We start from the raw sequence: 22635 nt of genomic DNA, 5'->3' as shown, positions 1-22635 counted from the left end.
ACTCATATGTACATTTTATTTTAAACATTTTTTTCTCAACTCTTAGAACATGACGAGTCCCACAGGACTATGACTAAAGGGATTAAATTGATTTTCAAGCCAGCAGATCACCATGCTAACGTTCTACCTCTATGCCTGGCGAGCATCTCTCTGGATTTGAAATAATATATTTATTGGCATTCTTCCCTCTGCTGAACTGTACTGCAAACCAAATAGAAGGTCAATGTTCACCCAAAAAAATGAACACATGACAATGCCCTACAGGAAGCTACATTTTTATTTCAAAAGTCTTCTAGGGCTTTAGAAGTATATCGTTTAAAGAGCAGGAAGTTGTATAACCTATGTCAATTCAACCACTAAAAGTAAACATTTTAAATTTAATGCTTATTTATACCAGAATATTAGGAAAACTACTTCTTTATGAAATATGTGTGTATATGTGAACACACGGATCTAGAAAATGGATCAATAAATACATAATTAGGTATTTGCTTTCTACATTTCCAAAAACGTTAACCACTCAGAATTAAACTGCATTTTTTCCTAACTCATGCTGCTCATTTGTTTATTGTCATTCACCTTTCCTGTGTGACATTTTCAAGCCCTCCTTTTAAACTCTATGCAATTCATATCCACTTAGTCGTCACACAGGAGAGAATTAAGTTCAAAGAGACTGACAGTGTCTGCTGTTGTGACAATGTATTTCACTGCAAATTATTCTTTATTCCTGAAACTCTAGTTACTCTGTTTTAAATTTCCTAATCTCACGATAATGCATTTTACCCTAATTCCATTAAGGACTGTCACATTTCATAGCACAATCTTATCTTATAATATTATTTCTGAGGCATTTAATCATATATAATGTAATTACATTTCTGCTGCATTTAATCAATCAAATAATGTAACGCATTATCTTGTAGAAAATATGCACCATGTATTTCATTGAGCAATAAACATTGTACTTTGTTCTGAAACGTTAACTACGTATAAAAATATCTTTAAAATATATGATCTAGGGCTTCCCTGGTGGCGCGGTGGTTGAGAGTCAGCCTACCGATGCAGGGGACGCGGGTTCGTGCCCCGGTCTGGGGGGATCCCGCGTGCCGTGGAGCGGCTGGGCCCGTGAGCCATGGCCGCTGGGCCTGCGCGTCCGGAGCCTGTGCTCCGCAATGGGAGGGGCCACAGCAGTGAGAGGCCCGCATACCGCAAAAAAAATAAAAATAAAAATAAAATATGATCTAGGTAAATGAGAATCACGCTCAGAAAAATCAATGTTATTTTTATAGAAAATGGAATGAAATGCCATGCTATTCCTTTAAGGCTTAAGTATAGTAAATATGGAAAAATGCACATGGAATTTAAAATAATTCAGGTACTTATTTATTAAATTTCTCTGGAATTCAAAATAGAGTTTTAAATATAATTTTTAAACATCCTGTAAGGTTTTAAAAAGTTCATCAGTAACTATCAAAATGTTTTCAGTTCCTTACAGAATGTTTTTAGTCCCTTACAAAATGGTTTTAGTCCCACCAATGCCATGGCAAAAAGCTTTCTAAGTAGTCAAGAGCAGTTGCCTCAGAAACGTAGCAAGGGTGCTATGGGTTTTCATCCTAATTTTTTATGAAAACTTATCCTTATTGGTCACCTGATTTTTTATAGGTTCTGGCCCTATAAGCCAGGCTTTGTATGGACTGATTATCAATATAACTATCAGTAAACTATTTCTCTTGAACACATAGTCTAATGGCTGAAGCTACTAACTCTTAATGTGTCTATTTTGCATTTTGTACACTCCCCAAACCACTGACCTAGCTTCTCTGCAGGCTATGGAAGTGATAAAGTACAAAAGTTTTGATATCTTATAACAGTTCTTCTACATTTGTGAAATACTGTCTTTGAACTTTATGTACCTTGTTGTCACTTTAATTATCATAGATGATATTTTTAAATTCAGAAGGAATGGATTTTTATTTGACGGTTATAGAATTCAAATTATGGAGCTCAAGATATAATTTTACCACTCTATTAAGTTTTTAAAAATATATATTTATAGTTATTATTAATTCACTTGATATTTTTATTTCAAGTTATTTTTCTCTTTTTCTACTTGAGAAAACAAGAAGGTAAGCAAATCATTCAGAAATATCACTAAAGTGTTATATCTTCACTTCTAAAAATCAGTTAAAATAGCCCTTCAGAAGGTAAACCTAATTTTTTCTTACCCAAGATCACATTTGGAAGATATTCCCATACGGCCAAAATATTTTTAGAAGGCAAATCAATTAAAAGAAACACTTCAGCTGAATGGCTGGACCACTGAGTTCTTTGACATCAACCTTTGATGACATAGAGTCTTCTAATCTAAAAGCAATATATATTTGACATGCACACACATATATATGTTTTAGTATTCCCTTCATTAAACAAAGAGCAGGAAGTCAGACCACAGCTATTTACCTGGGATGTATAAATGACATGCTAAGAGCACATAACAAACAAAGAGCCATAGTCATTCTCCCAGAACATTTGGAACCTGTCTGCAGAGCAAAGCATACCAGTTATATTAATAGGAACTACATCAGCCTGGACTGTTTGGGCCTGCTGTCGCATCTTCTCTTCCGGTGTTGGCAAGGGAAGTGATTTGGTCCAGTTGGTTTGAGTATTAAATTCAGAGAAGTCACTTGAGGTTGGCGTTTTAGGTCTCCTGGTAGAAAGTCTTTCCTCTTCCGACGAAGAGATAGAACACTGCAGGGGAAAAAAGTGAGAGGAAGCCATAGTATGTGTAAATGCTGGCAGAAACATTTAAAAATACATTTCTTTAAAAAAATTTTTTTAACTGATTTGAAGCAAGTCATAAAAAAAAATTGGTCACATTTAGGGACAGAAGCAACGGTTTGCAAGAGAAGTGTTCATCACCTTGTGTATGACTCATAATATATATGATTTGCAGAGGCCTTAGTCTCTAAGCCATGAGGACTGCAAAAGGTTTTGCTGACCAACAAAATTTTTTAAGCCTCAATCTCATTTCCTTTAGGCTCTGGCCTCAAAGAACAGTTTGAAAATGATAGAGCTTTTGTTGCTCAACTATCTGTGCTCTTCGGAAACCATTTATATGGGGAAAAAAAAATCAGTGTGAAATTGTTAAATTATAAGAAGCTGACTGAAGCTCTGCTTGGAGCCTTATCAAAGTCCCGTGAAAACATTTCTAGCAGTGTCTGTTTTTATACAGATTAACATGCTAACTGGGGAGCCCTCGTCAATACCCTTCCTCCTGTAACATCTTAAAAAGTGTAAGCAGGAAAGTTGTTTTGGCAAGCATTTTATGATGAACTTCACCATGGCTCCAGCAGCTGGTTCTATGACAAGAAAACACCAAGAACTCAAAAGAAATGTGACGGTCTCAGGAACAGCAGCAACAATAACAACAAAAAAGGGTAATTGACTTTTGTTGGGAAATGGCAGGTTATAATCATAATAAACGCTTAAGGACTGCTCTTCAAGTCAAAAGCATTTAAACTAACTACCACCTAAGGCAGTTAAGACAGGTTTTCCTTAAAAATGAAAAGTCAATAAACCTTCCCAAGGGAATTCCTAGAATACTAGCACCCAGGTCAATTCAGCACCCCTCAACCACACAGCCCCCCAAAAGGGTAACTGCTATCCTGACTCCTAACACCCCAGCTTCATTTGCCTGTAATTGAATTTTCTCTAAGGGAAATTATACTGTATTTTCTGTTTCGTGACTTATTTCTTTCATTTAACGTTATGTTTGTGAAGATTTTTCTATCTTTAAAAAGCACGTGTTGGGCTTCCCTGGTGGTGCAGTGGTTGAGAGTCCGCCTGCCGATGCAGGGGACACGGTTTCGTTCCCCGGTCCGGGAGGATCCCACATGCAGCGGAGCGGCTGGGCCCGTGAGCCATGGCCGCTGAGCCTGCGCGTCCGGAGCCTGTGCTCCGCAGCGGGACAGGCCACAACAGTGAGAGGCCCGCGTACCACACACACAAAAAAAAAGCATGTGTTGATGCATTTCTGGATTTAACGCAAGTTTCCAAGAGGACATCAGTAAGACATCTACAGAAATGCAGTAGGTAGATATCTCAAACAGAACACTGCCATCTCTGTTTACTGCTATTGAATTAACCCTCCTGCAAAATATCTGTATTTATCCTACAACTACTAGCACTCCACAAATCTGAAAACGACTACACAAGGGCTAATGAAAATGGGATGGTGCGGGATTAGGGTTCTAGGCTAAGAATCCAAATACTCAGGTCACTCACTTTACAGTTAATTGATCTTGAAGCTGTTCCTAAACACTGAAGTTTACTTGGCTGTAAAAAAGGGCTATCCTCCCTACCTTCCACATGCCACTACAGGTATTCGTGAACCTAGTGACATGAGAGCTGTGGGAAAGGCACTGTGGAAATAAAAATATAAATCATATGAATAGACACCTTGATATTTGAGACTTTATATTATTAGTACATAAAATGTATAAAATGATAACCTAGTTTCTCTGCCACCTAAGGAAAACATGAAATGTGTCTAATTAAATTGACAATATACTCAATTTATAATGAGCATATGTTACTGACATCCTATTATGATACTAAAGTGCACCATATCTATTCATATTTGATCCAACACTGGTTAAAATGATCACAACTCCTAAGATCCTTGAGAGGCAATCAAAGGGGTTTTTGAATCAGCAGCAGCAGCTAAGCCATGCCGATGTAAATCAATTATTTCTATCCTTTTTGCAGTCGTGACACTCGCGTTGGGTTTGATTTATAATACTCATGATCTACCCTTACGTTGCAGATACACAAATTAAAATTAATTTTATTTGAGAATTTCATGCAGTTTGTGTAAAGGTCACATGTCTGAAGTTGAATCTCAGTTTAGTATATTAGGTTACTCTGATTTTCTGATATCTATACACAGAAATAATTTTTCAGGCAACTTTGAAATATAGCACAAATTTTAAAGGCCATAAGAAGCAAATCCTAATCAAAAAGGTCTGAAAGAAAGAAAAGTAAAGCTTCAGCTTGATGGAGAATAAACAGCATGGTGACACCCTACCAAGAGGGTTCCCTTTTCCGTGTGACGTCTGCCGAGGGAGGTGGAGAAGCACTGTTCTGTGGTCTGTATTTGGCTCAATGGGGCTCATCAGCCTTAGTAACCTACCTTTCTTTCAGTTGACTGAGAGTGTCAGAATTGAAAACTGTCACAGTGCAATAGTACTTCAGTTTAGCCTCGTTGTCATGGGATGATGACTAGGGACCGCTCCAGTATGACAAGTGACAAAGATCATCTTTTTTTTTTTTTTTTTGCGGTACACGGGCCTCTCACTGCTGTGGCCTCTCCAGTTGCGGAGCACAGGCTCCGGACGCGCAGGCTCAGCGGCCATGGCTCACGGGCCCAGCCACTCCGCGGCACGTGGGATCCTCCCAGACCGGGGCACGAACCCGTGTCCCCCGCATCGGCAGGCGGACTCTCAACCACTGTGCCACCAGGGAAGCCCTAAGATCATCTATTTTATAAAGTGCTCCCTTCCTTTGCAAGAAAACTTCCCAGACATGCAGGTCACAGATAAAGTTATATGCAGATGGGACTGTTATACAGTGCCACAATCTACTAAAGAGAAATAGAAAACCAGGATGGTACAACTTCCAGAATGATCTGGCTCCCATCCTTCTCAGCATTTATAAATGCAGCAGGGGAACAGGAGAAACCTCAACCATCTCGATGGCAGAACACATCACAGTTACTCCATTAAGATGGATACTGTAATGCTCTGGATTATTACCTTAGCCTCTTAACTGGTCTCCATGCTCTGACCTTGTTGGCCACCCTCCCCTTCTCCCCACCGCCCCTTTAATAGTCTACTGCTCAACACAGAAGCCAGAGGGATCCTTTTAAAATATGTCAGATCCATATATACACTACCAAACGTAAGGCAGACAGCTAGTGGGAAGCAGCCGCATAGCACAGGGAGATCAGCTCGGTGCTTTGTGACCACCTAGAGGGGTGGGATAGGGAGGGTGGGAGGGAGACGCAAGAGGGAGGAGATATGGGGATATATGTATACACATAACTGATTCACTGTGTTATACAGCAGCAACTAACACAACAATGTAAGGCAATTATACTCCAATAAAGGTGTTAAAAATAAATAAATAAATAAAACATGTCAGATCATGGCTGCTCCTGTGTACCCTTACTATAACCTACCAGACCCGACATGACCTGTGAACTGGCCCACTGCTACCTCTGACCTCATCTTCTACTATTCTATCCCTTACTTATTCTACTGCAGCCTCACCATCCTCCGTCCAGTTCCTTGTACAAACCAAGCACTCTCTTGCCTCAGGGCCTTCGCACTTGCTCTTCCCTTAGACATCCTCACAGATAGCACCTTCTTCTTCTTCAGGTGCTTAGTCAAGAGTCCCCTTCTTGTTGAGGTCTTACCTGTTCACTTACCTAAAATTTCAACTCCTCCCCAATACTTTATATCCCCCTTCTCAGCTTTCTTTTTTCTCTTCAGTACACATCGCCAGTAGGCATACATTTTAGTCATTCACCTTGTTTGTCTCTCCCATGAGAATGTAAGTTTCAGAAGGCTTTAAATCAGAATTGCATAGAGAGCTATTTCACAATTTTAGCTAAAAAAGGGGGTCATCGTTTAGTAACTGATTGTTCAATGCCTTGCCCTGGGTTACAGGCTTTATAGGAATTGGTACCTCATTTAATCTTCACAGCATTAGCCTTGTTTTGTAAATAAGGAAATGGAGTAAAGCAACTTCACTTTTGGGAACTTCACAAGTGGGCAACTGGGACTAGAACCCACGTGTGCCCTCAAAGCTTCTGCTGTCAAACAGTGTAAAATAACAACTTGGCAATATTTGCAATAAATTACTAGGTTTTCTATCTAAAATTAGAATCTCCAGACTTCCCCGGTGGCACAGTGGTTAAAGAATCTGCCTGCCAATGCAGGAGCCATGGGTTCAATCCCTGGTCTGGGAAGATTCCACATGCCGGGGAGCAACTAAGCCTGTGCGCCACAACTACTGAAACCTGTGCGCTCTAGGGCCCACAAGCCACAACTACTGAGCCCGCGTGCTGCAACTATTGAAGCCGGCGTGCTTACAGCCCACGCTCCACAACAAGAGAAGCCACCGCAACGAGAAGCCCGCGCACCGCAATGAAGAGTAGCCCCCACTCGCCGCAACTAGAGAAAGCCCGTGCGCAGCAACGAAGACCCAACACAGCCAAAAATAAATAAAATAAAATCTCCATTTATATCTCTGAATAAGAACAAAATCTTTAAAAAAGCTAGAGTAAAGTCAACAGTGTGGTGTAGTAGGTGGAACACTACAGTCTGGAGTAAAAAACAGTAAGTATCAGTATGCTGGCTCTGCCACCTACCAGCTGTATGTTCTGAGCAACTCAAGCGCCCTGTGCTGAGAACAGAATAACTTAAACAGCATCACTATGCTTCATGTTAAGGGATCCCTCGGTACAGGGTAAATTATTTTTTTAAATATTGAGTTTAAAGTGGTCTTGCTTTCAGAACTTAAATGCAGTTGTAAAAACTGTAAATTGATCAGTGATGTTCATTAACACCCCATATCCTTATCCTGGAAGGAATGGACAGTCACAAATGAAACATCAGAAACCTCGATTTCTTGTGTCAAATTGCTTAATTCACAAAGGGAGATCACCTGCCATACCAGCAGTTGTTTTGTGAATTTTGGATGCTGTTAAGTCCTGCATTTCAGAGACTACTAGGTCCTGTCTGGAAATCAGACAAGCTCCCACCAGATGGATGGTGGGGCCTGAAACATGGTCTCTTTGGCAGACGGCCAAGTTACCAAAAAGTGGGCTTAACTATGAAACACATGTGCCCACCCAGGCTTTTTTTTTTTTTTTTTTAATCTGCTATGCTTTTAAAAATTAAAAAACCTGGGCTTCCCTGGTGGCACAGTGGCTGGGAGTCTGCCTGCTAATGCAGGGGACACTAGTTCGAGCCCTGGTCTGGGAGGATCCCACATGCCGCGGAGCGACTAGGCCCGTGAGCCACAACTACTGAGCCTGCGCTCCGCAACGAGAGAGGTCGTGATAGTGAGAGGCCTGTGCACCGCGATGAAGAGTGGCCCCCGCTTGCCACAACTAGAGAAAACCCTTGCACAGAAATGAAGACCCAACACAGCAAAAATAAATAAATGAAATTTTAAAAATTAGAAAACCTAATTATAGCCAGAGTTAAAGTTAGCATTCATTTAGCAATTATTACATAAAAATAGATACAGAACAGATGAAACTATATAGAGCACCATTTAAGAGGAAAACCACATACATTCCGGTCCTTTTTACAGGACACTTACTTAGTCCATGGTGTTTTTCTCTCCAGAATTAAATCTTTCTTGGGTCAACTCTTTCTTTTTAAAGATTCTAGATAGTTTTATAAGGTGCCAAAATGTTTGGAGTCTTTTTTGGCTATATGCTTCTTCCACCGTCAATACACTGAGACACAAGACATCCTGGCTTCATTCTCTTCTCTCCTTATTCCTCCCCCGGGCTCCCTGGGCCCTGGACCCAACAACAAAAACCAAGGGTAGTGGTTTGGGGGGATCCACACAGAAGCACAGTTCATGGCCCATCCAGCAGCTCCACGATGGCCAGGAGGTGGTTTCCACATTCACATTATTAAATAATTTCAATTGTTCCTTCTCTCCTACTCAGTATATTACCACAAACCTAGCCTCTTTATCATGGGCTCTAAACTTTCTTACCCTGTACTGAATTAAAATATTTTGGATTTACACGATCACATATTAAGTGAACCTAAATGTTCAAAGTGATAATTTCCTACTTTTAATGACCTTTTATTATAATAAATCATATATACAAAATAACATGAATTTTTAAGACCCTACTACCCAACTCATGACTTAAAATAGTACCAAAAAATTGCATCCACCCCAAACTCTTCCCTGCTTCCCCCAAGGTAACCATTCTCCTGAATTCTATGTTATTTATCATTCCCTAAATTGTTGTTATGCATAAATATGTCTAAATTACATATTTAGACTTTCTTGACTTTATAAAAATGGTACCATTCTCTTTGTAGTGTTATTTACTTACCATTGTTTCGAAGACATATCCATGTTGTTGTGTGAGCTATAGTTAATCCATTTCACTGAAGCCTACATTCCATTCTAACACATTTATTTATCCACTCTTTTACTGATGGATGATGCGTTGAAAAAGATGTTCTTCCTATTATCTCAACAATTCAAAACTCCCCTAAGAGAGTAGTTAGCAGGAAAGAGCTGTAGCTAAGCCTCAATTCCGCATACACTCATTGTTTGAGGGAAAACAGGGGCTGTGGAGTCACAGATTTGGGTTTTAATCCTAGTTCACTTTTGGGGGTGAAGGGTGTGTTCACTATCTTGATTGTGGTGATGGTCTCCTGTATGTATAAATATGTCAAAACTTATTAAATTGTATACTTTAAAGACGTGTAGTTTACTTTATGTAGATTATACCATATAATGCTCTTTTTAAGAAAGAGAGAGAGAACTCTGTTTCAGGGTTTAAAAGTTATGTGATCTTAAGCAAGTGGTGTAATCCCTCCAAGATGCATTTGTGACATGCACACAATGCAAGCTACCTTGCATGGTTGCAGTAAGTATTAAGTAGACTCACACACAGCACTGAGCCCAGCCTCTGAGCTTTTCTTTGTGCCAGGTGCTTGGCTCCATACTGGGAATAAGAGATCAACACAATGAGAATGCTGTGTGTCTGTCCCCCCGTCCTGCCCCAGTCTAGAATGGAGGGCAGATATGAATACAGCCCATTCCAATTTAATGGGATGTGTGTCGCAAGAGAAACCGGAACAAGTTATGAGAGACAGCCTCACTGTTGGAATGTATAAAGGCCTGGAAATGGCAGACCCCAATCTTCTCACCCTGCCTGCAAAGGTACAGAGTAACAAGGGCCACAAACCGCAGAGCAGTAAACACAAGGAGACAGCAAAGACTCCTCTGTGCTTCCACTGTGTCCTCCTGAAACTATTCACCCAGAGAGACCCAGTGAGAAGTGACTGTATCTAGGATCGTCGTAAAGGTTTTCTCGACGGTAAGTTACCCTAGGCCAGGGGCCCTGTCTGTATACTGAGACCAAGCAGGACTTAAATGGTTTTTGAAAACAAGAGCATGAATGAATGAACACCAGACAAGTCAAAAATAGAAGGACAAATGACCACGGCAGGCATAATGTGAAGGCACTGGGTAATTTAGTAATCTTGCCCTTTTATTTCACCAATATGGTGCAACGAAAAGAAATGAAATATAAGGTGAGAAGCCCTGGGTCATGTCCTCTGACTCATTCTGGCTATGTGATCTTCTTGGGAAAGTAATTTCATATATCTGAGTCTCAGTTTCCAGATGGTTACAATGGTAGTAATAATTATTAAAGTACCTATTTCATGGGAGTTCTTGTGAAAATGAGATATGATTTTGAAAAAGTTCTAAAGCATTTTACTATCATTATAAAGTTAGTACCAGTATAACCACTGGTAGTGCTACACGTAGATAACCTGTGAAGACACAATTAGAAATTTTTTAGTAATTGCTGAAACCTCTCAAATTCATTGCCTCAGATAGGAAATTCTACGTGGGTGGAATAAAAGACTCAGAGTGACTGAAAGAGTGGCCAATTTTCATAAAACCAGACAGTTTATAAGACACTAGTCGTCATCATTTGAGCATATACTGTGCACCAGGCGCCATGCTTAAGGATCTTACAAACCTTAATTCACTTCAACCTCACGATCATCCTCAAGGTGGGTGAGGTAATCGTGCAATTTATGATCAAAACCAGAACACCTTTGAGAGTGAAAGGGGTGCTTTGAATAATCACACAGAACAGCAGCTGTAAACCAGACTGTCCTGAGCAAAACCAGAACATGTAGTTTATGACTCTGCACAGTTGAGGAAACTGAAGCTCACAGAGGGAAGCAATTTGCCAAGGCCACCAGCTTCGACGGGTGGAAAAGCTGCCCCGGACCGGTGCTCTGAAGTATCACCTTATACAAGCCTCCTCCATGTGCAGTCGCAGAGTAAGGCTACTGTCCTTCTGCCGTCTTCTAAGTCCTCCTCCAATTTAAATACCTCTTATCAGTGAAGACTAAAACAGAACCTGAGATGCCAGTTCAAAGAAAAACAGAAACTAGAAAAGAAAGTTTCTGTTTCTCTCAGTACCATTAGAGCCAACGATTTATTGCCACAAGCCCAGTCTAATTTATCTGTTTGGGGGGGAATTTTACGCAAGAGATTGAGTAATGACTGACATTCTTTCTGCTGAGACAATGGGGCCTCTATGAATGTTGCCTTGATTCAGTGAAGATATTCATCAAACATAACCTCCAGCAATGGCAGTTGGAGAAATGCCTTCTCAAGGAAGTGTTCTGTCATCTGTAACTGAATTTTCTTCAAATACCTGAATAAGCTCTTTGGTAGTACCTGGTACACACTGAAAACTGAAAGAACAAAAAAATGTCAAGGCTAGGACAATACTAAAGCAATGCCTTACTCTTTGATTTCACAGCTGAATAAAAAGGTATTTTGTGAGATTTCTGAATCTCTTTGCAGACAGCATTTTTCATGCAGCATGTTTACTATTTAATGATATACATTAACATATACAGTTGGAAATATTTCAAGCCATTTCTTTTCTTGCTACACTACATCACTACTTTGAAAGATGTATGTGGCTATCATTAGCAAAATACCTTTCACCACACCATAAACACAAGTCCTACTTGGGAAATGTTTTGCATTAGGATAATTATTCTGGAACGATTAGCCAGAATAAATAACCAAAACAGACGTCCCCTAAGTTTTCTGTTCTAATTTATGTCCTTAACTTTTGCCCTATTAGCAACTCTCATTTTAGGAGAGTGCTTCTATCCTAAGCACATAATAGATGCTTAATTATTTCTTGAATGCAAGTTAGGTGCTTTTCATCCTAATTTTGCTCTCAGACCATTTGCCCCTTAAGCATTTGTTAACGTACCTGTCCCTTCTTCTCTATAGTTCACTGCTCTCCTCACCATAGACCCACCTCCAGTGCCCACCTGGAAATACAAAGTGAAGGGTTTCCCCAGTAGAATTTTCCCTCTAAGTTGACTTCTATATACTCCATGTTTAAAATGATCCCAACTGTTAGAATGACATTTAAGGACATGACTGCAGTTAGGGGTCTTGGTCTTAACGTGGAGACCATAAGATGCTAGCTTGGAGCCCCTCGTACAGTTAATGGATTCCCACCTGATCTCAAATGCCAACTTCATCATATACTAAATCCCTAAAGATTTAGGTCTACTCCTGGACTTTACAGTCTGTTTTTAATATTCTGTCCTATTGGTCTGTATATCCAGGTGCCACACTGGCATGATTCTTGACTCTTTATGTCTTAATATCTGGTCAGGCTGTTTCTCCTTCCCCCACCACTGCTCTTCTGTTTTACGGCTTTCCCAGGTAGGAACCTTGGACTCAGTTTCTCCAGTCCTCGCCCTCCTCCTCCCAGCCCCTAAAATAACTCTAAACGAAAACAGAACAAAACTACTCAACTTTTTACAGTAAGTCCCCTACATATGAATCTTCAAGTTGCGAACTTTCAAAGATGCGAACCGTGTTCACATGTCCAATCACTTAAGTCACGTATCTGGCGTACACTGTCACATGCGTGCATCCTCCACAAGTGCTTATGCTTTTGTGTACTTTACTGTACAGTACTGTATAGAGTACGGTAGTACAGTATCTTTATTTCAAGCCCAGGATGTCCGGAAGCAAGTGTAAAAGCAGTGGTGATGTAGCCGGTACCATACTGTACTTTTCAAGGTACTATACTGTAATATTAAATATGTTTTCCTTATTTTTTGTGTTTTTTTAATACGTATTGTGTGAAAAGTATTGTAAACCTATTACAGTACAGTACGATATAGCCGATTGTGTTAGTTGGGTACCTAGGCTAATTTTGCTGGACTTACGAACACACTGGACTTAACGAACATGCTCTCGGAACAGAACTCGTTAATATGTAGGGGACTTACTGTATTGGTATTGTGTTAATTTTTAAAATTAACTTGGGCAGAAGTACAGCTCCGATCTTAGAGAACAATTTTCCACTCACCACCTTCTAGATAAAGAAATTAATGCCTTGAAGGCCCAAGTGATGCACCCAAAGAAATGCAGCAAGTGGCAGAGCTAACGCTCGAAATTTGTCTCCTTAACTCCTAGAATAACACCATCTCTTAACTTTAGCTTTTCACCTCCCCCTTCCTCACCATTCACAGCCACTCTTTGGATCTCGAGGTCCTTAGGACTTCTTGCCTGTTGCAGTAGTCTATAAATATTCTTCTTACACACCTCACCCTCTCCCAACCCCTTCCCCATTTCGTGACTGCCCAAGTCAGAAGAATTTCTCTTTCAAATGTCACTATATGCCAAACATTTATTGCATCATGTTAATACATGTAAAAGTTTTCATTCTGGTGAGTTCTCCCTACCTGAGAGCTCTAAGTTTCTTGAGGCAAGTACAGATATCTCATTAATCTTCACATTTTGTAGTAGCAGGTAAATGCTATATACTTTAAGAAACATTTATTCACTGGCTGCTGCTTCTTCCTGGAATGTCCTTCTCCAAGATTTCTGCATGGCTCACTCTTTTAATCCCAATCACCTCTTTGCTCAGGAAGGCCTACCCCTTTAATTTAAAATTGCAACCTCTTGTTCTGTTTTATTTTACTCTACAGCACACGTCACTTAGTACAGCATCATTGCTTATTTATTCTCGGTGTCTCACCATCAAATCAAAGCACCATCAAGGACGAGTATTTCTTTTGTTTGCTTCATTGTTACATCACCAGCACCTAGAAGAGTCCCTGGCACACAGAAGATGCTTAATAATTACTTTTTAAAAAATGAATTATAATTCTGTGTTTAAAGTAGTGAAGGTGATGGATGTGTTAATCAACCCAATTGTGATGGTCATCTCACAAAGCACACGTATGTCAAATCATCACACTTTAAATATATAAAAATGTATTTGTCAATTCTATTTCAATAAAGCTGAAAAAACTTAATCTAAACAAAACAAAATCCTCACCATGTAATTCATCTTCTGATTTTAATTTTCCTTACTCATACCAACAAGAGAAAAGTGAGTTTTTAAAATTATAGGCTAGATCAATTTTGAAATAGCTGCTTTTCCTATTATAATAAAAGACCTTCTTTGTATAGATCTTCCTCAACTTATGATGGGGGTTTGTCAGATAAGCCCACCGTGAGTTGAAAACAAACGTCAAAATGTATATAATTCACTAACCTACCGAACATTGCAGCTTAGCCCAGCCTACCTTAAACATGCCCAGAACACTTAACATTAGCCTACTGTTAGGGCAAATCATCTAATGCAAAGTCTATTGTATAATAAAGTGTTTAATATCTCATGTAATTTATTGAATATTGTACTGAAATCAATACACTGTTTATGTCCCTTTAATGAATTCCTTGGGTCCTGAACTTACCTTTTTTGGACTAATTTTAGACTTACAGAAAAGTTGTAAAGATAGTATGGAGAATTCCTTGTGTACCCTTCACCCAGTTTCCCCTAATATCGACATATTACATAATCATGGTACATTTGCCAAAACCAAGAAATTAACGTGGGATAATACTATTAACTGAAAAACAGCCTTATTCTGATTTCACCAGTTTTTCCAACTTACGTCCTTTTTCTCTTCTGCGATCCAGTCCAGGATCCTCTGTTGCATTTAGAAGCCTTACCTTTGGATCTGGTTCTTCATCCTCGTCTTGATAATCATCGCAGAATGGACTGGAGTTGGCTGCAAAGGTGGGTCCCTGGGAGTAGTACTGAGAACTCCGGTAGCCATCCTGCCGCAGCTTATCACATTCTGCAGGGGTACAGGCCGGGGAGGGGAGAAAGGGCTTTAAGAACCAGGATTAGTTTAATCCTCCTTACTTACCTTTCCTAGTAATATTTCTCTACGCATAACACAATTTCAAAATAATGACAATATTAATAATAAAAATTATGGTAAAAAGAACTACGAATTAGTAAAGCAGTTGCCACACTCTACGTACCACGTTAATACACTTCAAAGGGATTACCTTTACACCTCACAACAACCCTCTGACTCAACTTCAGGGTAATTAAATCACTTGTTGTGTAATGTTATGCAAGTAAGCAGCGGACTCAGAATTTGAACCCAAGGTCTTACTTACCATAATCTTTTTCCAGTTTTATTGAAGTATAGTTGATTTACAATGTTGTGTTAATTTCTGCTATACAGCAAAGTGACTCAGTTATACATATACATATTCTTTTTCTTATTCTTTTCCATTATGGTTTATCACCAGGTACTGACTATAGTTCCCTGTGCTATACAGTGGGACCTGGTTGTTTATCCATCCTATACATGATAGTATGCATCTACTAATCTCAAATTCCAATCCTTCCCTCCCCCACTCCCCTCCCCCTTGGCAACCACAAGTCTGTTCTCTATGTCTGTGAGTCTGTTTCTGTTTCGTAGATATGTTCATTTGTGTGGTATTTTAGATTCCACATATGAGTGATATGTGATGTTTGTCTTTCTCTGACTGACTTGCTTCACTTACTATGATAATCTCTAGGTCCATCCATGTTGCTGCAAATGGCATTATTTCATTCTTTTTTATGGCTGAGTAATATTCTGTTGTATATACATACCACATCTTCTTTAACCATTCATCTGTCGATGGACATTTAGGTTGCTTTCATGTCTTGGTTATTATAAATTATGCTGCTATGAATATAGGGGTGCATGTATCCTTTTGAATTAGAGTTTTGTCTGGGTATATGCCCAGGAGTGGGATTGCTGGATCATATGGCAACCCTATTTTTAGTTCTTTGAGGAATCTCCATACTGGTTTCCATACTTACTATAATTTTTGACATGAAACAATTGATTAAGTAATTCCACATCAAAAAACACAAGCAATTCTCATGCTAGGCTTGTTTTCTAGACTGATTAGCTGGAAGTGACAAGAGAAATCATGGATTATAATGCTCTCATTTTGTTTTTACTTCTCAATTTAACTTTGATGCTAAACAGCCTATAATCACTGTGCAGAATTCAGTTAGTACAAGCTGGCTGGCAGTCTGAGATGTCTTCCAGTCCACGGAGGAATGCCTGGCACCACTGAGTGGAAGGTAAGTAGCAGCCCTGGATCGCAGAGGGACTAGGACCACTGGCTGCTCAGAGATTAGAGATTCTCTTCAAGGAGCAACAAACCATTGCACTGATAACTCCCATTGGTGGGGGTGAGCACAGAATGAAGAGTTCTAATGGCTTTTCAAAGCCCCAGGAGCTCTCCTATTACCCAAATACCTCAGAGGAGCATTTGTCTTGCAAAAGGATTCCCCACAGGGTTCCTTTAAATATCCAGCTTGGTAAAGGAAGGTGACATGTGTTTGGTTTTGGACAAGTTTCCTCTCTGCACAGCTTTACAAAACCATGCGCCTAATGGCACAGAACTAAAGTAGGGCATCTTCAGAGTTCCCTTCTAACACTAGGAGCTAAGCTTCTTCTTCAAAGAGGAGATTAATAGTTGCTTTAGTGGAGAGATAAAAATTCTGCAACTGGAGAATAAAAAAATCCTCACTCTCCTGTGCTATCTACCTCACAGTGGGAGTGGAGAACCAAACCAAAACTATAAATCAGATTTTTTAAAAGTCCCATGGAAATAGTCACGAGGCTCTTTTAGAATGCCAAACTAACTTAAAAATTAATGATTTAATAATATAATTATCATAAGAGAGCTAAACCCTACTACTTCAGTTACTTATGGGCTGAACAGTGTGTGGGCTGGCAACCACTGTTAATACTGAGTAAAACAGAAAATTAAAAAAAAAAATTTCGGAAACTTCCAGAACACACTTTTAAAAATGAGGATTTACTAACCCTAACCCTTTTCAGTGAGAAATACTTTCACATTTTCTCCAATATTTGACAATCTCTCTGCAAAAGTAGATAGTACAACCAGACTCTATGCTCTCGTTCTACAGCGATGTTACCTGGAGCATGACAGCTAGTTTTCAAACGGTGTTCTGTGCAGAGTTCTGGGATTCTGTAAATATTTGATTTTATTTTTTTATCTTAAAGCTAAGATAAAAAATTATAGCTCCATAGTTCTACATGTCATTAACTTGTATTGCTAAATTAACTTTTCTGTAGTCCTATAAAACTGAAGTCGCCTAAGGATTCAGGGTGAACCTTGTCAAACAAACCAATAAAACCTATTACCACTGGCAGCTACTTATCACGTAATTCAGTGCTTTCAAATAGTTGCCAAACAAATCAAAATACAAAGTGAAGGCCAAGGGCCTCTTCAACTAAGTCCTTTCCCTGTTCAAAATAATCCTTTCTCCCCTCATCCACTGACCTTATGAAAAGTACAAGTCTCAAATTATAGAAGTTTATAATATTAAAAAAATCTGTTTCACGTACCAGGTACCGTGTAAGAATGTATTTGAAAAAGATTCCTCTGCAAGGGATTGCTAGGCTAGATCATGTCTAAAGGTGATATTAGTTCTGATATTCTTGGCAATAATATTAAAAATAAGCAAAGCGCTATCATCAAAAAGACAAGAAATAACAAGTGTTGGCAAGGATGTGGAGAAAAAGGAACCCCTGTGCACTGTTGGTGGGAATGTAAACTGGTGCAGCCACTATGGAAAACAGTATGGAGGTTCCTCAGAAAATTGAAAATAGAACTATCATACGATCCAGCAATTCCACTTCTAGGTATTTACCTGAAGAAAACAAAAACACTAATTCAAGAAGACATATGTACTCCAATATTCACACAAACATACAGAGGACTATTACTCAGCCATAAAAAAGAATGAAATCTTGCCATTTGCAACAGCATGGATGGACCTAGAGGGTATTATGCTAAGTGAAATAAGTCAGACAGAGAAAGACAAATACTGTATGATTTCACTTATATGTGGAATCTAAAAAACAAAACAAACCAGAAACAGACTTATAGATACAGGGAGCAAGTGGATGGCTGCCAGAGGGGAGGGAGGTGGGGTTGGGCAAAATAGGTGAAGGGGATTAAGATGTACAAACTTCCAGTTATAGGGCTTCCCTGGTGGCGCAGTGGTTGAGAGTCTGCCTGCCAATGCAGGGGACACGGATTCGTGACCCGGTCCAGGAAGATCCCATGTGGGATCCCTAGGCCCGTGAGCCATGGCCGCTGAGCCTGCGCGTCCGGAGCCTGTGCTCCGCAATGGGAGAGGCCACAACAGTGAGAGGCCCACATACCACAAAAACAAAACAAAACAAAACAAAAAAAAACCCTTCCAGTTATAAAATAAATAAGTCACAGGGATATAATATACAGTATAAGGAATACAGTCAACAATACTGTAATAATTTTGTATGGTGACTTATTAGGATTGTTTTATAACGTATTTAAATATCGAATCTGTATGTTGTACACCTGAAACTATATTGTACAAGTTATACTCCAATTAAAATTTTTTAATTAAAAAGAAATTTAAAGTAGCCTAATAACTCGATACCTGTTGAATCTTAAAAGACCAAAATATCGTAAAATTATTATCCATAAGTTAAAAGCATGAAAGGCTGACAATTATTAGTATTTCCAATGTGTGTCACCTTTTAAGCCTAGTTTAAAAGATAATGCCCTTTTTCCCCCCAAGATTAAGTTTATGTCACAAAAATACTTAAATAGTAGTATAACAAACAGTAGCATATATCAAATGAACACGATGCTGGTCTAAGATTAAATTAGGCCATATAGGGACTTCCCTGGTGGTGCAGTGGTTAAGAATCCACCTGCCAATGCAGGGGACACAGGTTCGATCCCTGGTCCAGGAAGATCCCACATGCCGTGGAGCAACTAAATCTGTGCGCCACAACTACTGAGCCTGTGCTCTAGAGCCCGTGAGTCACAACTACTGAGCCCGCACACCTACAGCCCGTGCTCTGCAACAAGAGAAGCCACCGCAATGAGAAGCCTGCGCACTGCAATGAAGAGCAGCCCCCACTCGCCGCAACTAGAGAAAGCCCGCGCGCAACGGCGAAGACCCAACGCAGACAAAAAAAAAAAAAAAAAAAGTCCATATAAATTTATGGCAGATGACCAATTTATACCCTTATCAGATTTCTGCAATCTAGTAAACTCATCAAATTCCATTGCCATTTATCTTATTCCAACTCTACGGGAAATCTAGGAAAATTTCCTCCTGTCAAGTTGCAATGGCTCTCAGTTTCTAAACCATGGCTTTGTTCATTAAAAACTGAGTTTATTGTCTGTGGAGTGAGATGTAAGTGAGTACTAGCCATCATGAATAAACAAAGACTTTTCAAACACTGAACTGATGGTAAGAGCAAGGCAAAGCATAATTTAAAGCCAGGTTATGCCAGTAACCACAGGAGGGAAACACGATACTAAATGTAACAGAAGCTGTCTTTAACACATACGTCTCTTGCAACAGAAATTAAGAGTAAAACCGTGCTATTGTTCTCACAGTACTACTTGGATAAAGGTGTCACTGTTTATTGTGTCCTCTGGTTTCCCAGCCACAAATTTCTTCCTCCTTCCTTTCATGTCAAACTATTTTCTTTAGCGCAAGAACAATGGACGAACACCTTGGTAGACCAAAGTTTTTAATATAGAAGCAAAAAATACTGTCATAGGATTAGATGGTTACCTAAACATCTTGTGAATTTAATACTGTTCTGTCCTCCAAACCTTCACATATTAAACTATTCTTTAGACTTTCTGTTTTAATATTTTATATATGCTGAGAGAGTCTGCTGCAAGAAGATTTAGAGTTATCTTCAAAATCACTTTCTCTACTGGAAATCCTTGATGAATTCCCACTCTCTTTGTTTTGCTCCTAAATGTATTGAATTAGTGACAATGAGCTGGAATATACAGCAGTCACAGACAGTTTCAAAATCCCAGTGGCTTAATACAACAAGAAGATTCTTTCCTGCATGTTCTCCTGGTCTAGGCAGAGCTACTGGGGGCTCTGCTCACCACAGTCACGCAGGGACCAGGCCGAGGGAAGGTCCTTCTCAGCTTGTTCTTGGACCATCACGCAGCAGCGCTGGGAGAATGTGTGTTTCACACTGGCTCTGGGAACTTCTGCCAGAAATAACCAGAGTTTACTTCCGTTCCTATTTCTTTGGACACAACAAGCCACATACACAGCCATACCTAACTTCAGAGGGGACAAGGAGGGGCCACCCTACCTCATAAGCAAGGGGGAGAATGAGACTATCCCACACCAGCTTTAATGACTCCTCCAAAAAGAGGGACAACACTGAATCTATGATTTTCCAGATTCTTGTCACCCATTCTCCCAACACTTACTAAGTGTTTACTTCCAATCCTTCCCCAATGAGACTGAGAGGCTTCCGATGTGGAATCTGCGATGAAAAGCTACCCTGCTGTGTTTCAGTAACAGGGCGTTGACCTTCGGGAGGGACTCCATGGGGAAGCCGCTGAGTGTCTGGAATCCAGGACAAACCAGGCACCACTCACCACCTGTGAGACCTGGGGGACAGCATTTTAACCTTCTGGAAACTCAGATCCCACCTCTAGCGCTGTCACAGTACTTCTTCTGGGAAGCTATCATGAGAATCAGTCAACAAATATTTCCAAGTACTTTGCTCTTTAAGGTGAGAGACTAGGTCAGGGTGTGTCAGGACTTTGCACAGAACCCTCCACCTGGCGGGTGCTCAAAAAACAGTCACTGCTGTCAGCATTTACCACATAAACCATAACTACCTCAAACTCTCCCACTTCTATTTTTTTTTCTTTTATTTAGCAGTACACGGGCCTCTCACTGTTGTGGCCTCTCCCGTTGCGGAGCACGCGCTCCGGACGCGCAGGCTCAGCGGCCATGGCTCACGGGCCCAGCCGCTCCGCGGCATGTGGGATCTTCCCGGACCGGGGCATGAACCCGTGTCCCCTGCATCGGCAGGCGTACTCTCAACCACTGCGCCACCAGGGAAGCCCCAAACTCTCCCACTTTCAAAAGTCAGTAAGCAATTCCATAACAAGACCTGCTTGGCTACACAGTTGTTTTTTTCTTTTTTAATAAATTTATTTATTTTATTTATTTTTGGCTGTGTTGGGTCTTTGTTGCTGCATATGGGCTTTCTCTAGTTGTGGTGAGCAGGGGCTACTCTTCGTTGCGGTGCACGGGCTTCTCATTGTGGTGCCTTCTCTTGTTGCGGAGCACGGGCTCTAGGCACGTGGGCTTCAGTAGTTGTGGCACGTGGGCTCAGTAGTTGTGGCTCGTGGGCTCCAGAGCACAGGCTCAGCAGTTGTGGCGCACAGGCTTAGTTGCTCCGCGGTGTGTGGGACTTCCCCAACCAGGGCTCGAACCCGTGTCCCCTGCATTGGCCACTGTGCCACCAGGGGAGCCCTACACAGTTCTTTAAGATTCTACACTTTGACCAAGCTGTTGGCTACGTCTTTACCAAAACATTGTGCCACCAGGGGACTTAACCACTGTGCCACCAGGGGAGCCCTACACAGTTCTTTAAGATTCTACACTTTGACCAAGCTGTTGGCTACGTCTTTACCAAAACATCAGGAGGTTGTATTGCTTTTCCCAAGTCAGTATGACACTCATACGGGGATTCTCTTACTGTCAATGGCCTGGACATTTATTTCTAACCCCTCTCAATCCAAAAAAGAGCACAAATATTTGAATTAATCTAACTACAAAATTTACAAACCTAATCAGTTTCATGTAAGACAAAGCCTTATACTTAGGGGCATTTTTACACTGAAAGAGTATCAGCCAGGTGCTTGGTAAATGTATTTGATATATTGTAACTACCAAAGCAAGGAGAGAAAAGGATCAAGGTTCTCTGATCTGAAAGTATGTGTGCCGGGTTGAACTGTGTCCCTAGAAGAGATATGCTGAAGTTCTAACCCTTGGTACCCGTGAATGTGACTTCACTTGGAAATAGTCTTTCCAGATGTAAGCATGTTAAAATGAGATCACTAGAGTGGGTCCTAATCCAATATGACTGGTGTTTATGAGAAGAGGAAAAAGAGACACCAGGAACATTTGGAGACACACTGACACAGAGGGAAGACAGCCTTGCGAAGACAGAGGCAGAGACTGGAGTTATGCTGCCGTAAGTCAAAGAGCATGTGGGATCACCAGAAACTGGAAGAGGGCAAGGAGGGATTCTCCACTAGAGGTTGAAGGGAGCATGGCCCTGCCAACACCTTGAGTTTGGACTTATAGGCTCCAGAACTGTAAGACAATAAAGTTCTACTGTTTTTGTTTTTGCTTTTAGTTCTACTGTGTTAAGCCACCCAGTTTGTGGTACTTTGTCATCGCAGCCCTAGGAAATTAACCCAGTGTGGAACCAGTAGATGCTAAGACATGAAAGACGTTCATAAGGATCTTCAAAGAAATGGCACAGGGGTGCCTTTGGCAGAAATCTTAGAGCATGATGGAAAAGAAACCGTGACAGGAATTGGGCATCTGGAGAT

The 22635-nt window shown here is 40.4% G+C and overlaps 1 protein-coding gene across 2 annotated transcripts in view; it reads right to left on the bottom strand.

The window, feature by feature from the left end:
- The window catches only part of NHSL1 (NHS like 1), a 128319-nt gene that overhangs the window by 17514 nt on the left and 88170 nt on the right, over positions 1–22635 (bottom strand). For both annotated transcript variants that reach the window (XM_065889101.1, XM_065889102.1), the window contains exons 3-4: positions 14860–14987; positions 2559–2748 (exon numbers count right to left, since the gene is read on the bottom strand). In XM_065889101.1, the coding sequence (XP_065745173.1) occupies positions 2559–2748; positions 14860–14987 (318 nt within the window). The remainder of the gene's footprint in view (positions 1–2558; positions 2749–14859; positions 14988–22635) is intronic.

This window comes from Phocoena phocoena, chromosome 12 (assembly GCF_963924675.1).
Source record: "Phocoena phocoena chromosome 12, mPhoPho1.1, whole genome shotgun sequence".
Classification (NCBI taxonomy): Eukaryota; Metazoa; Chordata; class Mammalia; order Artiodactyla; family Phocoenidae; genus Phocoena; species Phocoena phocoena.
Note: the sequence above shows the minus strand (reverse complement) of the source record. Positions and strands in the feature narration are given on the sequence as shown.